We start from the raw sequence: 22,478 nt of genomic DNA, 5'->3' as shown, positions 1-22,478 counted from the left end.
TGACTTGAAATGTAAATATTTTGTTACAACGTATTTTTGAAACACACTTCTAAACAACTGTTATTGTATCTAAAAACGGCGATTTTTGTTCTAGTAAGGCCAACACAGAAGAGAACTGGGTAATTTTATCAATGATACATGCAGTTTACCATATGTTTTAATAATTACGATGATTTCTCACACAATAAATCTGTGAATAAATGCATACACAATTATAAATGCATACACACATGTTTATGCAACAAAAATATATGTGAAGAACATTTGTGTACATGTTTGATTAATAGTTCTGTAGTGCATGTTAAGGTGTTTAAACAAAATCATTTTTTCTTTCTATTTGTAACACAATGTTTGACACAGTCGGCATGTGCCTTTTTATGGTATTATGTTTTGTTATCTAGACAATGGCAAACTAGGAGGGACAGGAATATGGAATACAATTATCTTTGAGAGAACGACGGCGAGAAGAAGACAAACATTTTGAAGTCATGGCAACAGGGGATCATAACCCCAACATTAATCACAAGACTGCTCATATGTCGCTGCTAAATTAATTTGTTGGTAGCATATATCAGTCGTTTGAAAGGTTATACGTCGAATCTCAAAACATTCGGCATATTGGCCGCTTATCGAGGACCCAACAAGGACACATATGCAGTCTATATGCAGCTCGCATGGACTCATAAAGAACTCGTATACAGGCCAAATGTGTTCAACATAGTTCTCGGTTACTAAACTAATGAATGAAATGAAGCGAAATACGTTGATGCGTACAAAAAATGGACTTGTATATGTGCATGTTTGCAGTTTCACATTTTGCTCAATTTATATTGAGCGAAACTTAACACGATACCAAACAAATAAAGCGGATCACTTTTATAGACGTAAATGATCGTGAAAGTGAACGTGCTTTGGATATATGTACGCTTTGCATTTATACAAATAAATAGCAAAACGATAGAAGAAAGCAATAGGAATAATTGCTTTTTATAGATGCCCTTATAAGATACGCAATCGTGCTTATGGATGAAATGGGGTAAGAATTGTAAATCCGGATTGATTTTTTAAATTATTGATACGCATGAATTATTTTAATATTAGCTTAAACATCACTTTTTAAAACATGTTCAATTATTTTTTACGGGAACACTTCATCATCACGTTGCTACCGTTCCTTGCTACTTTGCGTCACCGATAATTCACAACGCTTCACATGTATTGAAACTGCAGTGTCAATAAAATGTCTTATAGTATATAAATATTCCTATTCGAATTTTTACAGCGTTTCTATGAAAAGTGTGAATTTATTAAAGCCACTTTGTATACTGTATAAGAAAATGCATTCATAGTTCAGGGGATGCATGCCTATTTAATGAGTGTCATATTCAATCACTATTTCTTTAAATTACTGATATACGATAAATACCATCACTGTTAAAATGAACAAAAGCAATTGTATTTGATGAAATGTTGTGTGTCACGTAAAAGATAAGTTGTCACAACATGTATGGCACAACAATTCGCTTAATATTACAGTTATTTGTTCATAATACAGTTTACAAAACTTAGTAACATCCATTTGTTTATATCATATTATTTTTTATTCCCATGCAACTTGATGAATAGTTCTTATATTCATAGCTTGAGTGTACAAAGTGTATTTCAATACGAGTGCATGGTTTGTTTTTGGCATCAATATACAGTTGTTATGTTAAGAAACACAATATTTGATAATATAGACAAAATTTATAAAAGCAATTTCAAGCAAACAATGTGAAAGTGTGTTATTTTCCGTGTCTGTTAATAAATAACCATATTGGATATATATACGGTGCTGTCAATCATTTTTGTTTTTGTTTTTCCGGGTGCTCTGTTCGGGCTTCACTTCATGTTTATCAGTATGTCTGACTGGCAAAGGAGTATGCGCCATTCCGGAGTCTTTATCTCTTGTCAATGTGCTTCAATGTATTAAAATAGTATTATGAAATTATATCAAAAATAAATATAAACCGAAATGGATAGCAATTTAACTAACTCATAAAGGCTCAACAAAAAAGAATACAATGAAATATGCTATGCATACCAGATTTCTATTTCGTATTTTCCATCCTCTCCATAACTATAGTCACCACGAGATCCGCTGTCCCAACGGACCTGAAACAATTTATGACCTGAACCATTTCATTATTTGGTCAAGGTATTTTTCTTTGCATATTCACAAGGGGGTGAGGGAGTTGACGCATGAAGTTTATTTTAAGATCGTTGGTATATTACAAATTACCATTTCTACAATGATGGCGTCCATATGCCATAAGAAGGGTTTTGCTTTTGTTTTTAAAACACTTTGTTTATCTGTTATAGTTCTTAATTCGAATAGATTTGCACATTTCAATGAAATGGCTGAACAATTAAAAGGGCTTACTAAACAAGATCATCATCAATGCCATAAAACGTGAAGGTCAATATCATGATTTAGATTATTAAAATTGGTTTCGAAATAAGCAACATGTGTATTAACCTAAAATCATTCTTCTTTTTTTTTTCAAAAGACGTACAGCAGCAATTACAACAAATGCATAATTGAACTAAAAAGTAAAACATTTCATTTCCAATTATGCATTTTGAACTTCTGTAGCTTTCATGGGACAAATGCAATAGCAGTTTAAGTAATTGATGACAACTAGATTGGGATGGAATGTATTATATAAAATATCCCCTTACTAATGATACTCATGGTGATTTTACAATACAGAGCAATATTAAAAGATTTATTTCCTAAATTGCCTGTTTTTATTTATGATCTCCTTACTTAAACAGAATTATAAATAATTTCTGCAATTACAACAATACAAGTTTAAATTACGTTTTACTTTTTTCTGTCTAGAAATAAGCATTTATGCACCTTATGTATTCATATTACAAAGAAAAATTGGTGGTACAGAGCGAATCTTAAGAGCATTTTGTCTTTTGTTGATCTTAAATTGAGCTTTAGATTGCGTTTTGATGAGTTCGGGTATAAGCATATTTAAAGCCTTTTAATTTTATTTTTATTTTGATAAATATTTTATTATAAAATTACTCGCATAAGATTTAGACGCCATCTTAGCTTCCATTGTAATTTTGAGTATGCTAACTGTCTCCACTCTCTACAATTGAACCAAAATCAGCCCCACTTCGTGAAAATAAAAAGACACTGCATGGAGCGATAATGCAGACACATTGTTGTAAACATTACATGAGTAACCGTACTAGTATGTAAAGTAATCAGGATTAGTTTTACTTCAGAGTCCCTGGCGCTAACATTATAGAAAGTCCGCATTGCACATTTTATAACGTGTCGAATTAGAAAAGTGAAATCAATTTCAACGATGCCTATTACCCTTTGATTGAAATTTTAGAGGTAAATGTTCTTTTTTATCACATTTTAAAAACGTTCTGTACCACGGAACAAGTGTGTAATATGTTTGTATTAACTGTCTAATTATCAAGCTAAAATCTTTAAATACGCGTCTATAAACTTTTGTTCAGGGGTGCGTTTGGTATTTTTACAACAGTTTCGCATCAGATATCGAAATTTAATACATTTGGTATGTATCGAGATAATCATGAAAACAATATTTTATTGCAGATATTTTGGCGTTGTTAGTATTCTAATCAATGCTCCGTAAACCAAACCCCAATGCTACGTGTATTTGTTTTCCTTATGAAATCGATCAGGCAGTTGTAAATAACAGAACAAGAGCTACGTACGTGAGCTTTAGGTGGTTCGACTGTAATGACGACACCAGAGTTCCACTCACGAAAACCTTGATATTGGCAGTCTCGTCCTTGAATAAAAAATGAATAGTCGTAAAAAATGAGTACATTGCATTTATCGACTGACTTTGGTGCGTAATATGTATATATGTTAAACATGACGTTGTCTCATATCATGGATTACAATAAATGTCTTTAATGATCCCGCAGTAACTACGAAAGAAATATAATTTTTTTATGTCTTAGGCCGCCGCCATAAAAATGGCAAAATAAATTGACACAAATAATAATCATATGAAGACAACCGGTCCTGTGCAACAAACATGTCGTTCACTTCAAGGCAATTGTTAGAGAATACACTTCAGGTTTTTGCATATTACTAATATGTTCGTATAGTCCTTCATTATTTCTCTCACGATGTGATTTAAAAATCAAATTTGCTCACGCACACGATCGGGACTTGTCGCTCGCAGCTCGCTTAAAAGTCAACGTTTCTGTTTACACTTCAAATGTGGTATGGTTCTTATATGACGTTGTACAAAGAGCAGGCGCATTCGCGTACTTCAGAAAGATTTCTAGTTCGTATTAAAGTGTCACAACGTGTATTCACATGATTATTGTAAATATATGGCGTTGATAGGGAATTGCATCAATAATGGCACAAATGTATTCACAAATACAGACACATATATCGTTAAAGTACCTCTTGTCAAACCTCACCTCTTTTGGAACACTTCATTTGTTTACATTTGATACGCATGCGCGCACACGCACTTCGTCAACGTTTGTGTATAAGTAATTTGTTTACCCCGACTCGCACGTAGCAGCAAATCACAGAAAATGCGACAAAAAACATGTAAAATAAGTATATTAATCATAAAACACGTAAAAATCATTGTATTCCTTAATGCTTTCTACATATGTTATGATTTTCAGTAACAAACTTATAAAAAACTTGGTCTAATTTTCGTTCTCAACTTTGCTTGACAATTTACACAAATCGGTTGCTGTAATAAGTCACGTGACCATGGTCAAATCATGGGGCGAATACAATTTTAATTGTGTACACTGAAGGGTTCGAAAGCAGGTACTCGTTGTTTTGGCGGCATTGAAAGTTTAACATGATATGGTGGTGCTGGAAACTTGCAAAAAAAATGTTATCAAAAGAGGTTAACATAACAATTAAAGTTGCCATATAAAAACAAGTTATTTATCAAAAAGAGTTCATATTAATATGTTTCACTATTTTCAATCTTAATAGTCCTTATATTGACGTGTCAAAAATTAAGAGGTTCGAAAGATGGTTCGTCCATGATACGTGTAATATAACATCAATATACTCATTATATTATTACGTCAATCCTTTCATGCATATATATGTAAAACTTAATACTGATACAGTTTAGAAAGTCATCCATATCGTGACGAATATTTATTTAATTTTCAAATAGGTGCAGAGCTACTTAAATCGTTTAGTTTATACCTGGCTTCACTGTGCATCCCACAGAAATTTTCTCTCCTGGTTTCAACGTTCGCTGCTCTCCTGTTACTAGTACGTCATATCCATTTTCTCCGTAGTTTTGAAGAAAGAGATGCTCACTATCCACATCCCAATTAACCCATACACGTGAATCTGTAAGAATTACTTGTGTGACAAAAATGTGGCATACATTACCTGATTGCTGAGCGATGGATTTGGATGACTAACAATGTGTCAAAGGAACATTTTAAAGACTTTTTGTCTGACATTGATATTGAACTTATAAAATTGGAGAAACCAGGGAACATAAATCCTTTGTGTATATAAAAAGTTATTGAATGAAGATAAAACAAATGTAAACGTGCTTGCCTTCCTCTGAATGCCCGACAACTGTCCCTGGCCCATTCCCGTCCTGATCATAATTGCGCCAATCTGGTCCGCGTCGTACGCGCGAACCGATCTTGGGTAATGTTGTGCTCAAACTTTCATGATACAATATTTTTGGATCTTTATTCAAAGATCGCCAATGGGACTCCATTCGAATTTCCTGCATGTCTGCCTAGAAACGAACATTGAGTTTGCAGATGGTTAAACGTATGTTTTCGCGGATAGTGTGAAAAGAAATATAAAAATACCAATATAGCATTTTATTAACCCATAAACGTGATGTTGTCATAAAATAAGGCAATATTTGTATAATAACCAAAAACACTGCTGTACTAATGCCTTAATACATTACTTCCTTTTGAAACTCGGTGTGCTTTTTAATGAGAATCTTCATTGACATCGTCCTAATAGCATCCCCAATATAACCATATACAACCGATAATTAAAAACATATCTATTTAATTCGGTTTCGTTTGTCGAATGTTAAGGATTATTAAATATAGGAAATGTAAGGCTAGTAAAACGAACATATCCGATTTCTCAGTATTCTTCAGGCAGAATACAGAAAAGCCAAAACATAAGTCTCCACAACGTTTTATCAGTTTTATTTTTTTCCTTGTTTCCCTGTTTCGAGAGCCGTGCTCAGAATATGTGATTAAACAGTATATAAAACATTTTTAAAACGCATTTTTGTACTAATAAAGGCTTCTTGATTACCCGATCTTCACTCGACATGTGTGGGCGTCTTCTGAGGTCAAACAGGAATGCCCCGAAATCAAAAGAAGCGGCCATGGTCTAAATAAATGGAAACATATATTACTATCAAATAAAGTAAAATATTAGAAGCCACACACCTTTAAATGAAATACATGTTAATCAATACATAAATATGCAATTTAAAAGTGTGCAAAATTGTCATTAAATCCATAGTCTAGCTAGCAAGTTATTAATTTTATTTTTTTTATTTTAAAACGAAAATTAGGATTTCTATACGTATACGTCTATTTCAACAAACGCGGTTATTTTTAAGTTTTAAAGCGCAAAAAGACGGTTTTCTACCTTTTAACCATCAGATATATTCTAATTGGCATAGATAAAATATGTTTCTTATTTATACTTAAGTTTACTTTCATTTCAAGGTGTGTGGCTTTTAATATAAAAATGTACATAGATGGCAGTTACTGTTACATATAACATAGATTGTTAAAATGAAAGAATGTTTTTCTTACAGAAAGAAAGTAACGTTTTGCGAGTCTTCGCCCGTCCGTGTAGCTGTACACCTTTTTGTCGATGGACTTAAGCACGTCGACAAAATCCTAAAAATTAATGGTGCCATTACTGATATCCGACATACATTAACGTCACAAACATCATAAAATAATTCAGTTGCCAAGAAAAACTTTAACAGATTCTGAAGACTATTTTCTCCCGCATGTGCTCATGCAAATATAGAAAATAGTATCGTAATTACCATTTTTATAAGCACATGATTAAAACAAATAATTTATTCTTACAAAGTGTACAGTCCCAGTATCGGTTAATGCCTACTTTGTTAAAGTCTCCTACAGCTACGAAGAACACTGATTTGTTATTTTTATTCATTTCTCCCAATATGGACACGATCTCAGTCATGCTCTAAAATAAAACAGAACACGATTGCTTTGGAATGGCGATTTGTTTATACAATACGTGCACAGAGGCAAATAAATAAAAGCAAATGTAATAACGCGGTAGCTTGTTCGAAAGTGTACATGTCAGATTTCACGATTTTTATTGTATATTTTCTGGTAAAATCACATAATAAACTAAAGAAAGACCTCGTCGATAGTTTCTCCATTTGGAATGTCGGGCCCCATTATTAAAAGGCTTTCAGTTGGTCGATAGTCGCTAATGACGATTATTTTTGGTACAACTAAAATGCCATTAGTTGTGAAGGACTTGCCTTTAAAATGACAATAGAAAGAACAACCTTATTATTGACAAAAATATAGAAAGATACATAACGATGGCATGTTCAATAACACTTATATAAGGATAACAGATTCAAAATAAATTGCACGAGCTTTTTTAAAAATGAAATCAACATATAATTATTGTATCAATACATTTGAAATAAACCTTTTTTACATATTATTATGTAAGTATCGTAGAACGTGCCCTTAATTAATGATCTCGAAAAAAATGCAATTTAAGATATGCATTAAATGTACGCATGCTTTATAGCTTCAAATTAACATATTGTACGTTTTGGTCAAATGATCAACATGCAAACATTGTACAATAAGAACAGGATAACAAAAAAACATCTAGTTATTAAAATAAACAACCTGCGGCTGCCCCAGCCATTGCCATCCATAATCCGCCATACAATGGACTTGGACCACCCAATCTGACATGATCTTCAAAATAAGACATATGGGCCATGCTCTGTGAACAGGGGTTTTAGTCCGCACAGGCTAATCAGGGACGACACTTTCCGCTTTTATATCTTTTACTTACAGAGAGTTTCTTCTTTGCAAAAATCCATTTACGGCGGAAAGTGTCGTCCCTGATAAGCCTATGCGGACTGCATTGGCTAATCTGGGACGACACTTTACGCACATGCATTAAATCCCATTTTTCACAGAGCACGGCTTATATACATTGAGCAATCCATTGAGATTGAAAATTATAATTGCAGGCTTAAATGCAAATAATGATGAGTGCGTTCTCACCTATGTATTTAACAATGGTGTCGTATTCCACTGTTAAATGTACTTGCAATCTAGTTTCGTGCCCAAATGTTGCAATTGCAATGTACTCATCTTTGATGTCACTAGCACCTTCAAGACGTCGAACTTCTTTCAAACCTGTAGAGTTTAGTTAAAATCTATGTAAAATGGTTCATATGAAATATATTTGTCAGTTTGGTAGTAAATTTATGTATTTTTTTTTACATATCAGTTGTTTGTCACCAAATATTTGAGAATTAAATCGTCTAAAGTGCGTTCAATAATATAGTTGTTTAAGAAACAATTTAAATGAGCGATACGTGCGTTTCTAATAATGCGTATCTATCATAAATATATACACCATAGACCACTTGTTAACAATTTTTTATGTATTAATCAGTTTTCAGGGTTAATTGTTATTTCAAAAACGAGAATAACAGTGCTATATAACCCGTTTCGACATAATCTATGATTATATCTTCACTAGTCATTGAGAAAACATGTCGTGCTATTTTTCATTGTTATTCTCTCAAACATCAACGAATATAATTAAATAAAAAGAAAGCAGTGCCTTTTAGATAATACTTGACGAAAGTTCTGGCCTGTACCCACGCCTCACCCTCCGCCATGCTTTCCGATATGTCTATTAACAACACTGTCACCACACCATCAATATCACCCGTAAGCAATCTAGCTAAATTAAAACATGTACACGAATGTTTTTTTACTAATATGATTAACAATATTTTATTATAATATACAATAGCATAAATACAATACAAACATATGTAAACGAAAATAATTGGGATAAATTAGCTATGCTTCAAATATGTTTTCGTTTAATGGCATACAAACAAGAGTCACTGAATTTTGTACTGAATGGTTATGATACAAAATACAGTCATTAAAAGAAATATATGCTAGTTGCGTGATGTACAATATAAAAAAATATTTTATCTTGTATAGCGTTTTTACAAAAAAAGCAGTCAGTTCAATTATGGATACACAAGTAAATGGCGGATTAAAGCTCTGCCAAGTTCAAAAAAATGTGTGAATTGCACACCTTTTGTTTGTAATAATCAAATAGTTATTATTTATTTTTGATACTTAGTCATGAGTTGTTGCGTATGGGGCAGATCATATATACTACTCAAAATTTGCTAAGGATCACTTTTTATTTTCACATTATCTTCAATTTAATTTCATTTAATTTAGATTGTTATTTTGCAGGTTTTGATATTAGAATGTATGTTTTTGATTTTTTTGTATGTATTGATGTATCATTGATGCGTGACGCTGTCTGAATCTAGCTAGGGGTGAACTCCAAATTACACATACTATAAAAAGTGATCCTTAGCAAATTTTGAGTAGTATATTTGTCATCTAATACGACCTCGAAGTCCCATAACTCTGAGAAAGAATCATTGAAATGTTTATTGTACGCATAAAACATCATCATGTTAATGAAAATTTTAAAACTTTTAATACAGAATATTCTGACAATAATACGTCATAGAAAGCGCCATTAATTTGTAAACTTATTATCTCTGTAAGATAACACACTAAGACCATGATCGTAAGGTCCGAAATGATATCTCCCCTTAGTATTTGTAAATATAAAAGTGAAGCCCAGAGAAGAAGTTGCTGTGGAATTGATAAATAGTTTTAAACTGTATGCTTCCCGCAAAACAATTTGCTAGTGAGGCGCAATATATTGTATGATTATCAGTGTAAATTGGCTGCATATATAAGTAAATGAATTGGATACATATTTAATGTATCTTGATTACGTTGGTTTTGTGCGTATGCATTTTTTATCACTGAAAATATTACCAATGTCGAGTTCACTTTGAAACATCAATATCCACGCATCTAGCTCCTGGAACACTTTTCGTTGCGGTTGCTTTATCACAGTCATGCCTGCAGGAAACAAGGTTATTAAAATATTAACATAATCTGTTTCATGCTTAATCTTAACTTAAAATTAGCGTCTTCAATGGATACACTATATGCTGTATGTAATACAAATTGCGGTTATTTCATTAGTACCATATATGTTTGAAACAGGATATTGTTCCGCATTGGAACATATTGTAATGTTTTATGCACTAATGCTACGTTAATCTCGCGTCTTTGACGTAAACTCTTATAAAACACAAAGTTATGAGTTCAACTTGGTTTGAAACATTCGAAATATATTAATGTTTTTTCAATAAAAGTTAAGTAATTATTTACGAAAAAATCTGATTAATGAACAGAGTATGAAATGATTAATAATTAAGTATTACACACTCAAATTTAATGCATACCTATGTCACGTCGGATTGAACTAGCATGGGTGTGATCGTGACTACAAAAAATGAAATGCAATATTTTAATGAGTCAATATACAATACATAAATATTTGTATCATTTTATTAATAATCGATTTATTAAAACTTCGTTTGGTTAAAAAGATGGAAAATAACCTCGATTCATTTGATTGCATGCTCGTTGGCATGGGGGTTAGATCTGTTGTATTCTTTTCGGCTCCTGATGTTGCGGAGTTTTCAGTGCATCCGTCGTGCAGTCCCGATTTCTCTAAAGACGTCGACGTATGTGCTTCTTGACGAGTCTCAACCTCTGATTGTTCTCGTTCTACTTTTGAGGTATCTTCTTTGTTATCCTGGTCCGTCTGCCATGCAATTATTACGTTCTGTAGTTCGGACATGTTCGTCTGCATCTCTATAAGTCTTTTCTCAAATGACAGAATGCCATTTGTCGCAGCTTTCAGGTCGTCAAGGCGTGACGAAACAGCATCTAAATCTAATGTCGCGATATAATTAAACGACTAGTGCCGTTACCTAATGTAATAAGTAGCTTTTTATATCTCGTAAACGCAGAATAGATATTATACATTTCCTAGCACACTTATAATGCATCTTGATGTGTTTAAATCATAAATGCATTAGTACCCTAAGTTTACTTACGTGTAGGACCTAGTGAAACATATTTTTCATACTTGTGTTTTATTCTAGAACTGAGAGAACATGCATTTTAGTGTATAAATAAGTCGTGCTTTTGTTAATAAGGATTTGAATCAGGTACCTGTCCGTAAACGTTTCGTTTGGCTGCAACTGAAATATTAAAACTGTATTACTAACAGCAATGTTATGCGTCGCAGTGAGTTTAATTATTAATAGGATTAATAAATATTATATATTATTATTATCATACACATGTATTGCATTTTAATGTGTCTGTTATCTGTACATTTATTTCTGTTTATATTGTTCTGTTGATCGACACACTACCAATAGTTGTTTGTAAGATTTAATGGAAGACATTAAAATCAGCGGCAAACCGCTACCTACTGTCACAATAATGTGTACACGATATGCTCTATAAATTCTGAACGTGTAATACGAGAACGCCAAATAATGCTACAAGCTTATAAACATTCATTCTTTACACCGATAATGTATTATCTGATTTGAATCATGAGTAGTATTCAACAAAAAATCAGTTGTTCGAAACAAGAAAAAACATCGGATATTGTTAAATAAACGGACAAATATTAGATGATGAAAATGCGATACTAATTAAAACACAGTTTCTGAGTTTCAGTTACCAAGGACAATCTGAGCCACACTGTATAACCTTGTTTATGTTTGCCTCGAGTCGCCGCATGCCCAACTTTATCTCTTCGAGCTCGGTATTTAAATCAACCTACAAGACACGTTACTCATCAATGTATTATACATGTGATTATATTCATCCTGAGCATACATGTTTTAAACAGCTAAACTTATGTTGTTTAATGTGGATACTACCAGTTAAATAAAATAAACTGGTTTTATTTCATGTATCAGACGTAATATGGTACACAACTGTTATTGTAGTACAGGTACGGTAAAACCTACTTTCTATTTTAATGCATGACAAGTTTTCGCTTAAATCTGCTTTTGCATGATAAGACAGTGCATGCACACACATGAAAACGTACACGTAAAATTGCGGTTAAGCATGAATAGTTGTTAATGCGGTAGAACGTAAACAAATGAATACCTGTTCGTCCATAGTGTTCCCTTTATCCGATTTCGTCTGTACCTAACCATTTCGCAATCGATAACAACACCATGTGACTTAACGAGATCTAAATAAACGTTACCGTATTTATAAATACAGTCTAACCTTCCAATAAAGACCACTCACGGGAATTGGTTGTTGTGGTATGTGTTCATATCTGGTCTTAGTTCGCAAGATCGATTGAAACTTTGTAAAAATGTCAGCAGGCTTTTAACTGGTACCTCATCTATGTATGTTCTCTATTGTTTAAATGTTTGAATGCAAATGCATGTATGCTATTATTAAGAAGTGAAATCACAGTTATGTTGTTATATTTATTACTTCAAGTTCGTTATTTTTTTATATTATTTATTGCAACAATCATATAAATGTATAAATAAGTATTGACATTTATGTACATGCAATTATACAAAGAACAAAGTACAAAATAGATATAACTACACAACCAGTAAATTGTCAAAAATAAACAATACATTTGATATTTATTCAATACTGAAAACATGAAATAATAAAATACCAGCCAGTTAACCAATACACCAGTGGTAACAAAAAAAAACGCAGTCAGCACAATGACGACCCCGCCCCCCCCCCCACACACACAATCAAATCACTTACCTGAAAAATCACTTATTTTACTCTGCTTGACGCGAAAGTCCATATTTAATTTGTTTATAACATCATGTTGGACTGGGACGTTATACAACAGCAGCAGGATGTTGCGCTTCTGCTCCCCCATCTGACGATCGAGGTCCCTGAGCCAATCCTCCATCAGGTGGTGAACATCCAAGCCTTGCGATTCACCTCGTAAAGGACCGGTAGCTTCCTTGTGTTCATGGAACCAAAGCAGCGCGGCTTCCGTGACTTACCAATAACGAACGGCTTCTGCTTCTCGCATAAATAGACAAACATATTTCTTGAGATAATGTTGTGTTTTCTATTCCTTTTTGCATCGTATTTAATGATACGAAAAATGTGTTCCCATTATCTGACCATGATGTTACATTACCAGTCATGGAGGCACAGAATGTGATAGTGATGCGCTGCTAGGATTGATTGCCACCGGCACACGATTAATCCTTGGTGAAGTAGGTTGACCTGGTTTAATCTCGGAAAAACAGACGGCTATCGTCAATATTAAACATGTTCTTGGGCTCGTACCCCGCACAAACAGCAGTAAGCTACTGCTTCCACTCTCGTACAGTGACACTCTCCAATTCACCTCGCTGACCATCCTGAGTCTTAACACAATGCTATATCGTTTCACAAATAAATACAGCAAGCCAGCCATTGCTTGCATTGAAATCTAAATGTCCCAACTCACTCGTAAATTTCAAGGTTTTTCTCTGAATCATAGGTCAAGACACAGGTACAAGCCTCGCACTAGCGTTCATAAACCACTTATGCACTTACTCATTCACTGACCGGTATACCGACTCACGCGTAGGGCTTTTACTTTCAAAATCTACGTTCACCTCTAACTGGTCCATTATCTCACGTGTACGCCTTATAATTGTCTGAATATGAGTTTTGCCTACACCAAGATAACTAGTCACTTTTCACTGTCGTTTGTACTTCTTTGTTTGCATAGTTAGCATTGATAGTTGCCATATATTTTATTGTGGCCGCCGGGAATGCGCGGATGATTTTAAGAGCAATTAATTAAATGTCATTTTAACAGACGATGATTAAAAGCAACACAACTTATTTTGCATAGTAAATTTTAGAATAAATAAGAAACATATTTTATCTACACCAATTAGAATATTTCTGGTGGTGACAATGTAGAAATCCTTTTTCTGCGCTTTGAAACTTAAAAATAATTGCGTAAGTCGAAATGGACGTATACGTCTAGAAATCCTACTTTCGGTTTTAAAAGCAGTACCATTTGAAAAATAATAAATTACTTGCTAACTGGGCTATAGATTAAATTTTATCTATGCCAATTAGAAAATATCTGGTGGTTACAAGGTAGTTATCCGCCTTTTATGCGTTTTAAAATTTAAAATTATCGCGTTTGTCGAAATGGACTTATAAGTATGGAAATCCTACTTTCGGTTTAAAAGCGGTACCGTTTGAAAAAATAATACATTTCTTGCAAACTAGGCTATGGATTTAATGACAATTTTGCACACTTTTAAATTGCGTCTATATGTATTAATTAACATGTATTTGATTTCAAGGTAAGAGGCAAATTGTGTGGCTTTAATGACACATGTGTTCGTTGTTATCGTTCACAAAGGCATTTCAAAGCTTATAAACTATACTATCATTCCTGTATTATATGTATCTTGTGTTATTAAACAATAGACATACACTACCGTATTTATTGCATTTAAAGCCGGGATAAATACTTACAACTTCAGGAAACACTATAAATTGGCTTTCACTGTTCGAAACAATTTTGCATCTATAACTTTAAAGAAAAACGCACAAATAATAACATTGATATTATTATTCCATAACAAATATGCTTTTCGTATATTAATTGCTTACTGACAGCGTCTATATCTGGCTGTAAATAAATGAGTCGCAGTGGTGTAGTGGATATGGTGTACGCTTCGCGATCGGGAGGTCACGGGTTCGATCCCCATGTTTGGAGCATTGTTTGTATTTCCCCCATAGACACCAAGTACTGGTTCTAGTCCGAAGAAACGTACTTGGGAAAAGCAGAGCGTTTCCAATAAGTCTTTGGCTTTCTATGCAATCTATCTAAAAGAAATAGGTTTAAACTAAATAAATATCTCAATAGAAGGCGGGTTATTGCTCATGCTCTGTTGACTTTTAGAGGCATGTATCTGATTGAGAATCCAATATACACTTGTTTGTTGACGGCCGGTGTGACTCGTGACCCGATTTCCGAAACGTGCCTTATATTTTATATATTTAAATGCACTGTGGTTAAAGTTATAAAAGTTCAATTTGGACGGTAAAAAATGTTGCCAACCAGTCAGTGCGCATGCGCGGAGAATCCCGAATGTAAACAATAACACTTAACTCGTCTATATATAAGCTTACATAAAAAAACAACTTTGAAGCTACAATGAGCGCCGAAAGCAAAACTAATTCGAAATCATGGAAGATTTACACATTACAAATGCAATTCCTAATGGCAATAATTGAACAATCTCACCTCAAACTCGTGCCCATTTGTTGAGATTTAGCATGTGTTCACTGGTGTATTAACTACCTATCGAGATTGCAGCATTGCCATTGCGTATTGGCCGAGAAACTTCCATGGCCCAAACATTATATCACAATTAAAAGTGGTAACAACCTGTGACTACAATAGCGACCAATGTTTGGCTTCACAGCATTAAAAAGTTTTACTCGTAAACTGGTTAAGTTATCTAAAGATAGGATAAACTTAGGGTAGATGAGTTTTATATACTGTTGTTTAATCAACGCAAAATTACCAAATTTTCATTTTTAATTCCAACAATATTATCTACGGAATCCGCTCATAATAACATTGAATGTCGTCTGTCGCCATTTGAGGTTCTCAAACGACGATCAATGCAACGTACGATGGGACACATCTTCAACGATAATCGTGTGATTGTCCATTACATCGTTAGGTTTACTGAATGTGTATGGTTACCCGATATATTCAATGTGGCACACGATTTTCTGAGTTGACAAGTAACAAATTCACGTAAAATGCTTCACACAGCGATAAATTATGCAACTTATGGGTGGGTGGGTGGGTTTGGGGGGTGGGTGGGTGGGTGGCGTTTGGGTGGGTGGCGTTTTGGGGGGTGGATTTGGGTGGGTGGGTTTGGGTGGTGGGTTTGGTGGTGGGTGGTGGGTTTGTGTGGGTGGGTGGTAGGTGGGTAGGTAGGGGTAGGTAGGTAGGAGGTAGGTAGGTAGGTAGGTAGGTAGGTAGGTAGGTAGGTAGGTAGGTAGTAGGTGTAGGTAGGTAGGTAGGTAGGTAGGTAGGTAGGTAGGTAGGTAGGTAGGTAGGTAGGTAGGTAGGTAGGTAGGTAGGTAGGTAGGTAGGTAGGTAGGTAGGTAGGTAGGTAGGTAGGTAGGTAGGTAGGTAGTAGGTAGGTAGGTAGGTAGGTAGGTAGGTAGGTAGGTAGTAGGTAGGTAGGTAGGTAGGTAGGTAGGTAGGTAGGTAGGTAGGTAGGTAGGTAGGTAGGTAGGTAGGTAGGTAGGTAGGTAGGTAGGTAGGTAGGTAGGTAGGTAGGTAGGTAGGTAGGTAGGTAGGTAGGTAGGTAGGTAGGTAGTAGGTAGGTAGGTAGGTAGGTAGGTAGGTAGGTAGGTAGGTAGGTAGGTAGGTAGGTAGGTAGGTAGGTAGGTAGGTAGGTAGGTAGGTAGGTAGGTAGGTAGGTAGGTAGGTAGGTAGGTAGGTAGGTAGGTAGGTAGGTAGGTAGGTAGGTAGGTAGGTAGGTAGGTAGGTAGGTAGGTAGGTGGTAGGTAGGTAGGTAGGTAGGTAGGTAGGTAGGTAGGTAGGTAGGTAGGTAGGTAGGTAGGTAGGTAGGTAGGTAGGTAGGTAGGTAGGTAGGTAGGTAGGTAGGTAGGTAGGTAGGTAGGTAGGTAGGTAGGTAGGTAGGTAGGTAGGTAGGTAGGTAGGTAGGTAGGTAGGTAGGTAGGTAGGTAGGTAGGTAGGTAGGTAGGTAGGTAGGTAGGTAGGTAGGTAGGTAGGTAGGTAGGTAGGTAGGTAGGTAGGTAGGTAGGTAGGTAGGTAGGTAGTAGGTAGGTAGGTAGGTAGGTAGGTAGGTAGGTAGGTAGGTAGGTAGGTAGGTAGGTAGGTAGGTAGGTAGGTAGGTAGGTAGGTAGGTAGGTAGGTAGGTAGGTAGGTAGGTAGGTAGGTAGGTAGGTAGGTAGGTAGGTAGGTAGTAGGTAGGTAGGTAGGTAGGTAGGTAGGTAGGTAGGTAGGTAGGTAGGTAGGTAGGTAGGTAGGTAGGTAGGTAGGTAGGTAGGTAGGTAGGTAGGTAGGTAGGTAGGTAGGTAGGTAGGGTAGGTAGGTAGGTAGGTAGGTAGGTAGGTAGGTAGGTAGGTAGGTAGGTAGGTAGGTAGGTAGGTAGGTAGGTCGGTAGGTAGGTAGGTAGGTAGGTAGGTAGGTAGGTAGGTAGGTAGGTAGGTAGGTAGGTAGGTAGGTAGGTAGGTAGGTAGGTAGGTAGGTAGGTAGGTAGGTAGGTAGGTAGGTAGGTAGTAGGTAGGTAGGTAGGTAGGTAGGTAGGTAGGTAGGTAGGTAGGTAGGTAGGTAGGTAGGTAGGTAGGTAGGTAGGTAGGTAGGTAGGTAGGTAGGTAGGTAGGTAGGTAGGTAGGTAGGTAGGTAGGTAGGTAGGTAGGTAGGTAGGTAGGTAGGTAGGGTAGGTAGGTAGGTAGGTAGGTAGGTAGGTAGGTAGGTAGGTAGGTAGGTAGGTAGGTAGGTAGGTAGGTAGGTAGGTAGGTAGGTAGGTAGGTAGGTAGGTAGGTAGGTAGGTAGGTAGGTAGGTAGGTAGGTAGGTAGGTAGGTAGGTAGGTAGGTAGGTAGGTAGGTAGGTAGGTAGGTAGGTAGGTAGGTAGGTAGGTAGGTAGGTAGGTAGGTAGGTAGGTAGGTAGGTAGGTAGGTAGGTAGGTAGGTAGGTAGGTAGGTAGGTAGGTAGGTAGGTAGGTAGGTAGGTAGGTAGGTAGGTAGGTAGGTAGGTAGGTAGGTAGGTAGGTAGGTAGGTAGGTAGGTAGGTAGGTAGGTAGGTAGGTAGGTAGGTAGGTAGGTATTATCAAACTTAACATCCTAATATCCATCATAACATATACATCATATAATAACACGGATGATAATACAATCTTCTCTCAGCCATCATACAGTATCATTCTATGTCAATTTAGTTCGATACATGTATCAACTATTCAATTCCATATATCATTCCCATAAATGAAATTATTCTGGGTTTGATGAATACGGTATTGTATTGGTTTTATACATGTTATTTAGAAGAGAGATGGTAATGGTTTAGCGCGAAAAATGCAGGTTTTTTTAGTGGGATTCAGCACGAAAACGAACGGGTTTCTCGTTCTGTGGTTTATATGATCTGCAAATCTGTTGAGTCGCCATTCGAGGTGTGTATTTGACAGGAACAAGGTATGGACAAGGAGAATGAAAGGGTGAAAAACCCGCCCGCCCGCCTTTAATGAACGTGTGTATGTTTAAATAATCGGTTACATTTCTTTTACGTTGGTAATGTTGCAATTATAAAGTCTATATTGAGTTTATTTTCAGTTCGGTTTTTTAGTACATATGAGATGGGATCTTAACACGAACCAATTCCTTTACCGTGAAAGTCAATGGGTGTATTTTCATTTAAGTCTGAAGCAGCTAAGTTTTTCTTGATTATTTTGTTTTATCTTTTACTTGATATTGTGTTTTTAATGTGAATTTTAATTCAAAGTTTTGTGTATCATCTTAGACTCTCACTTCCTGGGGATATATCTTTCTGCATATTTATTGAAATCTTAGAATGTTTACATGTGGGTGCTATCATTTTTAGTTTTGTTACGTAATGAACGTTTAATTCTACAAGGTATTCGTATTTTCTTTATTTTATTACGATTCCCGATATCTTTTTGTTTTGGTGTGACTGGTTAGATGTTGATGTCAGTTTAGTACAGCATTTGCAAAATTTCTTCATATGAATATATATAATACTCGAATACGTATGATTTATCTACACTATTTTTAAGTATTAGTTTATGGATGTTTGTTATGTTAATTTGCGCAAATGAGATTGATTATGTGTTATTTACATATTTTGCTAAAGAATACTTAATGTTTACAATAAAGTTATAGATTCTTATTGTAGATTTCTCTAAACTAAGAGGTTTCGGGAGGTGATGAAGGCACCTAGAAACCGGCCTTGAGCCATGGGTCCTCATACGTCCCCCTGCCATTAAAAGAAAAAAGAAAGCAATAAAAATGAGCAGTAGGGTTGCGTATCCAAATCGCGGTTTTATCTGAATCGTTTATTACTACCGATTATTGTATGGGGTGTACGTGAAATCATGTACACTTCTCTTGATTGGTGGTGGTGGATGAAGCTCGCAAATAATCGCAGCTTCTTTAAACAAAAGTAATGTTTCATTTTTCTATATGTGTACGATTTTAAGCAACTTAACGTGATTGATGGGCATTTGGGCGTCCCGTATGCGCGTTGGGCATCGGCGGGATCAGGTTATTCAAACATTAACTCTTGATTTTCGGTTTAGACTTACCGTCTGATTAAAAATAATAAGTTTCCACTATTCACATGCCATTCATGTGCAGGTTTAATTATATATAACGACATGTCCTACAAAATTTAATTAGTATCGTTTGAGTTCTTCAGACATCTGAACAAGGATGTTACACCGTTTACGCGCGTCTCGAGACTCATCAACTTAGCGGTGCCATTGAGATGGATCTTTGTTGCACATGGAAGACAAACGGGCGTCAGACAAATTGATTTTTGCATTTATATGTCGAAAGTCCTCTTAAATACAAACACCCACTCTTATTGTGTCTTTGGGATATTATTTGTAGAGAACATTTGTTAAGATTAACGAGGATAACAATGATGTTTTATATCGTTGATAAGGATAATGATGGCATTCATGGAAGTGATGTTGATTGGATAATGATGATATGGTTGATAATGATGATGATAATTTAATAGTATTTTGAGAATAATAAATTTACTCACAACTATGAGTTATATGGAATATTTACGAATTACTATAAAAATAACAAATGAACGATACTTGTCGGTCTTGAATGACTGAATCAAGTTACTCATATACATTGTGTTAATAATTATATCACATCTCTTTCAATTAAACAGCCCATTACTTCTTACCAAAGAAAAGTAGCAGTGAACCCATTGTACTTTGATTATACAAATTGTTTTCTTTTGTTTCTTTTCTTTCTTTCAGTGAAAAACTTTTGCAGTACAGGTACATAATTTGTTTTTTATTTCGAAATTTGCTCTTAACTAAATTAGAACCGAATCATGATAACACTTTATAGTATAAAAAGCATTCACAATAGGATTTGGTGACTAAGCAGTTTGAATAAAGATGTCAAAAATAAAGCACATGAAACCCCAAGGCGGGTAAAATAGCCTCAAATTTTCAACTTATTTCTCAAACTCCAATTACACCACCTATTAATCCTAATAAAAAGTTCAATATAAGGACACACTTTGAAAACCAAACAAATACATTCCAATATATATAACTTACCCGACAGCCGATGCCGGCACGTCGTGCCGTGCTTACACTCACGCTCCCACATCTGGTTTGTAACAAGTGACTTGTATTAAGGCAAACGCCATAACCACTGAACACTTCAGCGCATAGTCATTCACGAGTAATCTCCCTCTTTTACATCGAGGGCTTAAAAACAGCATGATTAATTTAGGCAAGCGCCTAAACCATGACATTGTCATTATGATAACCAAAATTACCTCCCTCGGTAAATAACACTTGACGATTTAAAAGCTATTGATTTTTATGAGTAACCCCAGCAGCAAGGACATCTACCCACTAAGACGTCAGGCAGCGCGTTTATATCATCTGCATGCCTCTGCAAGAACATACTATACATAAAAACTAATGTTGATAAAATGTTCAATTAATTTAACACTTGCCGATTTAAATATGTAAAACTAAATGAAAAAAGTAATCATTCTGAACCGCAGGTTTTCAGTACCAAATATGCCAACACCATTTCTGTATGGTTTATAAGTCTCTTTATTTGTAGGCATAATGATAAAATCGTTAACAAATGCACTGAACTCGGTAAAAATCTACTAAAGAATCATATAAGTTTAAAATTTTACTCTAACGCAAAGACATCTACATCTTCTTAATGGCCCCATTTGCTTTGCAACATGTCAAATGAATTAAAACCAATATCCCAGTCATCCTTCTCTACACTTTTAGATAAATAATCTGCCGATGCGTTTTTTTTTATCGGAATCCCTTTAAGTTCTTAATGATTTTCTTTTCGCTGTGAATTTAAATGTGTTGATAGCTAAATCTTGACAATCCTTTTTCATAGAACATTTTGCAAAAAACACTACAAACTCCCCGACTTTCTGTAAACCATAGAACATCAAATAATGCTCTAAAACTCTGTAAACTCTACAAAGTTCCCGCCAAGTAAGAGACATTTTGTCTGCTCTGACGTCCACGACATGCATCACTCCATTTACCGTGCTTACGCCATATCCGGCATAGAACACAACAGATGCATTCATATACGATGTTTGAGCAAACGCTAGTAGTAACAGCAACCTTATTAAAGCTAATTGAGCGTTTTTATCCAAAATGCTAATTACCTCAGACTATTGAAAACTTTACGTAAAAATTCCACGATCGCCATTTCGCAACATCGATACTAAAATGTCTATTCATTATATGAGTTACAGGACCAATTACAATACTGATGTACATAATGTGCTATACAATAGTTACCTTCCTTACTGGGATATATTCAGAGCCCGTTTAAATCTCGATGGTATTCATAGCCTTGTTAATTCTTCTTTCAGAAATTCTTATTGAAAACTCTCCCATAATTACAATTATCTCCCATCCAGTATATTTCCTGTACTGTTTTCCAGTAACATGTATCTACCGAAAGGATTAACAAAGTGAGAAGCAAATCTTGCATTTTATCCGACGCAAGCTGTTTTATTTGTCTGCTCGTAATTATTCTGTGTGTAAAATCTCATCCAAGACAATTGTAACTCTTCAAATGAAAACCAAAGATAAGTTGTATGTTCAGGAAATATATTTACAAAATGGTTATCAGAATGTATATCAAACTTAATTTTAAAACACCTTTTTTGAGAAACATCAAAGTTAATATCAAATCCTGTTATTTAACAGATTGCTTCCATTCGTGTTTGTTTAAACATCTCAGATCAAGATTGAGTCTCTTTTTATCATAGCTATGAATGAAGACAGATAGAGGATTAACAACACAAGGGGGCCATCAATTATTTGTATCAAAACCCGATCTAACAAATCTGTTATTTCTTTCCTAACAAATTCACTATAATCGCACGCTAATTTATTGTTTTTAAGCGATTCTCTTTTGGATAATGCTGCGTTTA

The 22,478-nt window shown here is 35.1% G+C and overlaps 1 protein-coding gene across 2 annotated transcripts; it reads right to left on the bottom strand.

The window, feature by feature from the left end:
• Positions 1 to 111: 111 nt before the first annotated feature.
• LOC127853330 (uncharacterized) lies at positions 112 to 12,502 on the bottom strand. Of its 2 annotated transcripts, none has more exons than XM_052387765.1 (18): positions 12,382 to 12,502; positions 11,945 to 12,042; positions 11,422 to 11,450; positions 10,803 to 11,139; positions 10,644 to 10,684; positions 10,168 to 10,254; positions 8,906 to 9,028; positions 8,338 to 8,472; positions 7,951 to 8,022; positions 7,441 to 7,565; positions 7,172 to 7,258; positions 6,853 to 6,939; positions 6,341 to 6,418; positions 5,606 to 5,795; positions 5,240 to 5,389; positions 3,751 to 3,827; positions 2,084 to 2,154; positions 112 to 1,958 (listed from the first exon to the last, which is right to left on the bottom strand). In XM_052387765.1, exons 1-18 carry the CDS (start codon positions 12,391 to 12,393, stop codon positions 1,838 to 1,840), a joined length of 1,920 nt encoding a protein of 639 aa, XP_052243725.1. In that variant the 5' UTR covers positions 12,394 to 12,502; the 3' UTR covers positions 112 to 1,837. The 2 variants fall into 2 exon arrangements, with proteins under 2 accessions (XP_052243725.1, XP_052243726.1); XM_052387766.1 differs by having other exon boundaries at positions 11,974 to 12,042; positions 12,382 to 12,443.
• Between the last annotated feature and the right edge of the window lie 9,976 nt (positions 12,503 to 22,478).

The sequence above is a fragment of the Dreissena polymorpha genome, chromosome 12, assembly GCF_020536995.1.
Source record: "Dreissena polymorpha isolate Duluth1 chromosome 12, UMN_Dpol_1.0, whole genome shotgun sequence".
In the NCBI taxonomy this organism is placed as follows: domain Eukaryota; kingdom Metazoa; phylum Mollusca; class Bivalvia; order Myida; family Dreissenidae; genus Dreissena; species Dreissena polymorpha.
This window is presented reverse-complemented; position numbering and strand designations above follow the sequence as displayed.

What these genes read in the sequence shown, in the direction of transcription:
- LOC127853330 (XM_052387765.1), bottom strand. An exon ending in TTCAATCCGACGTGACATAG is followed by an intron (nt 10,255 to 10,643) that starts GTATGCATTAAA and finishes TGTTTCCTGCAG; the next exon opens with GCATGACTGTGATAAAGCAA. An exon ending in ATGGAGAAACTATCGACGAG is followed by an intron (nt 7,259 to 7,440) that starts GTCTTTCTTTAG and finishes GTTTTATTTTAG; the next exon opens with AGCATGACTGAGATCGTGTC.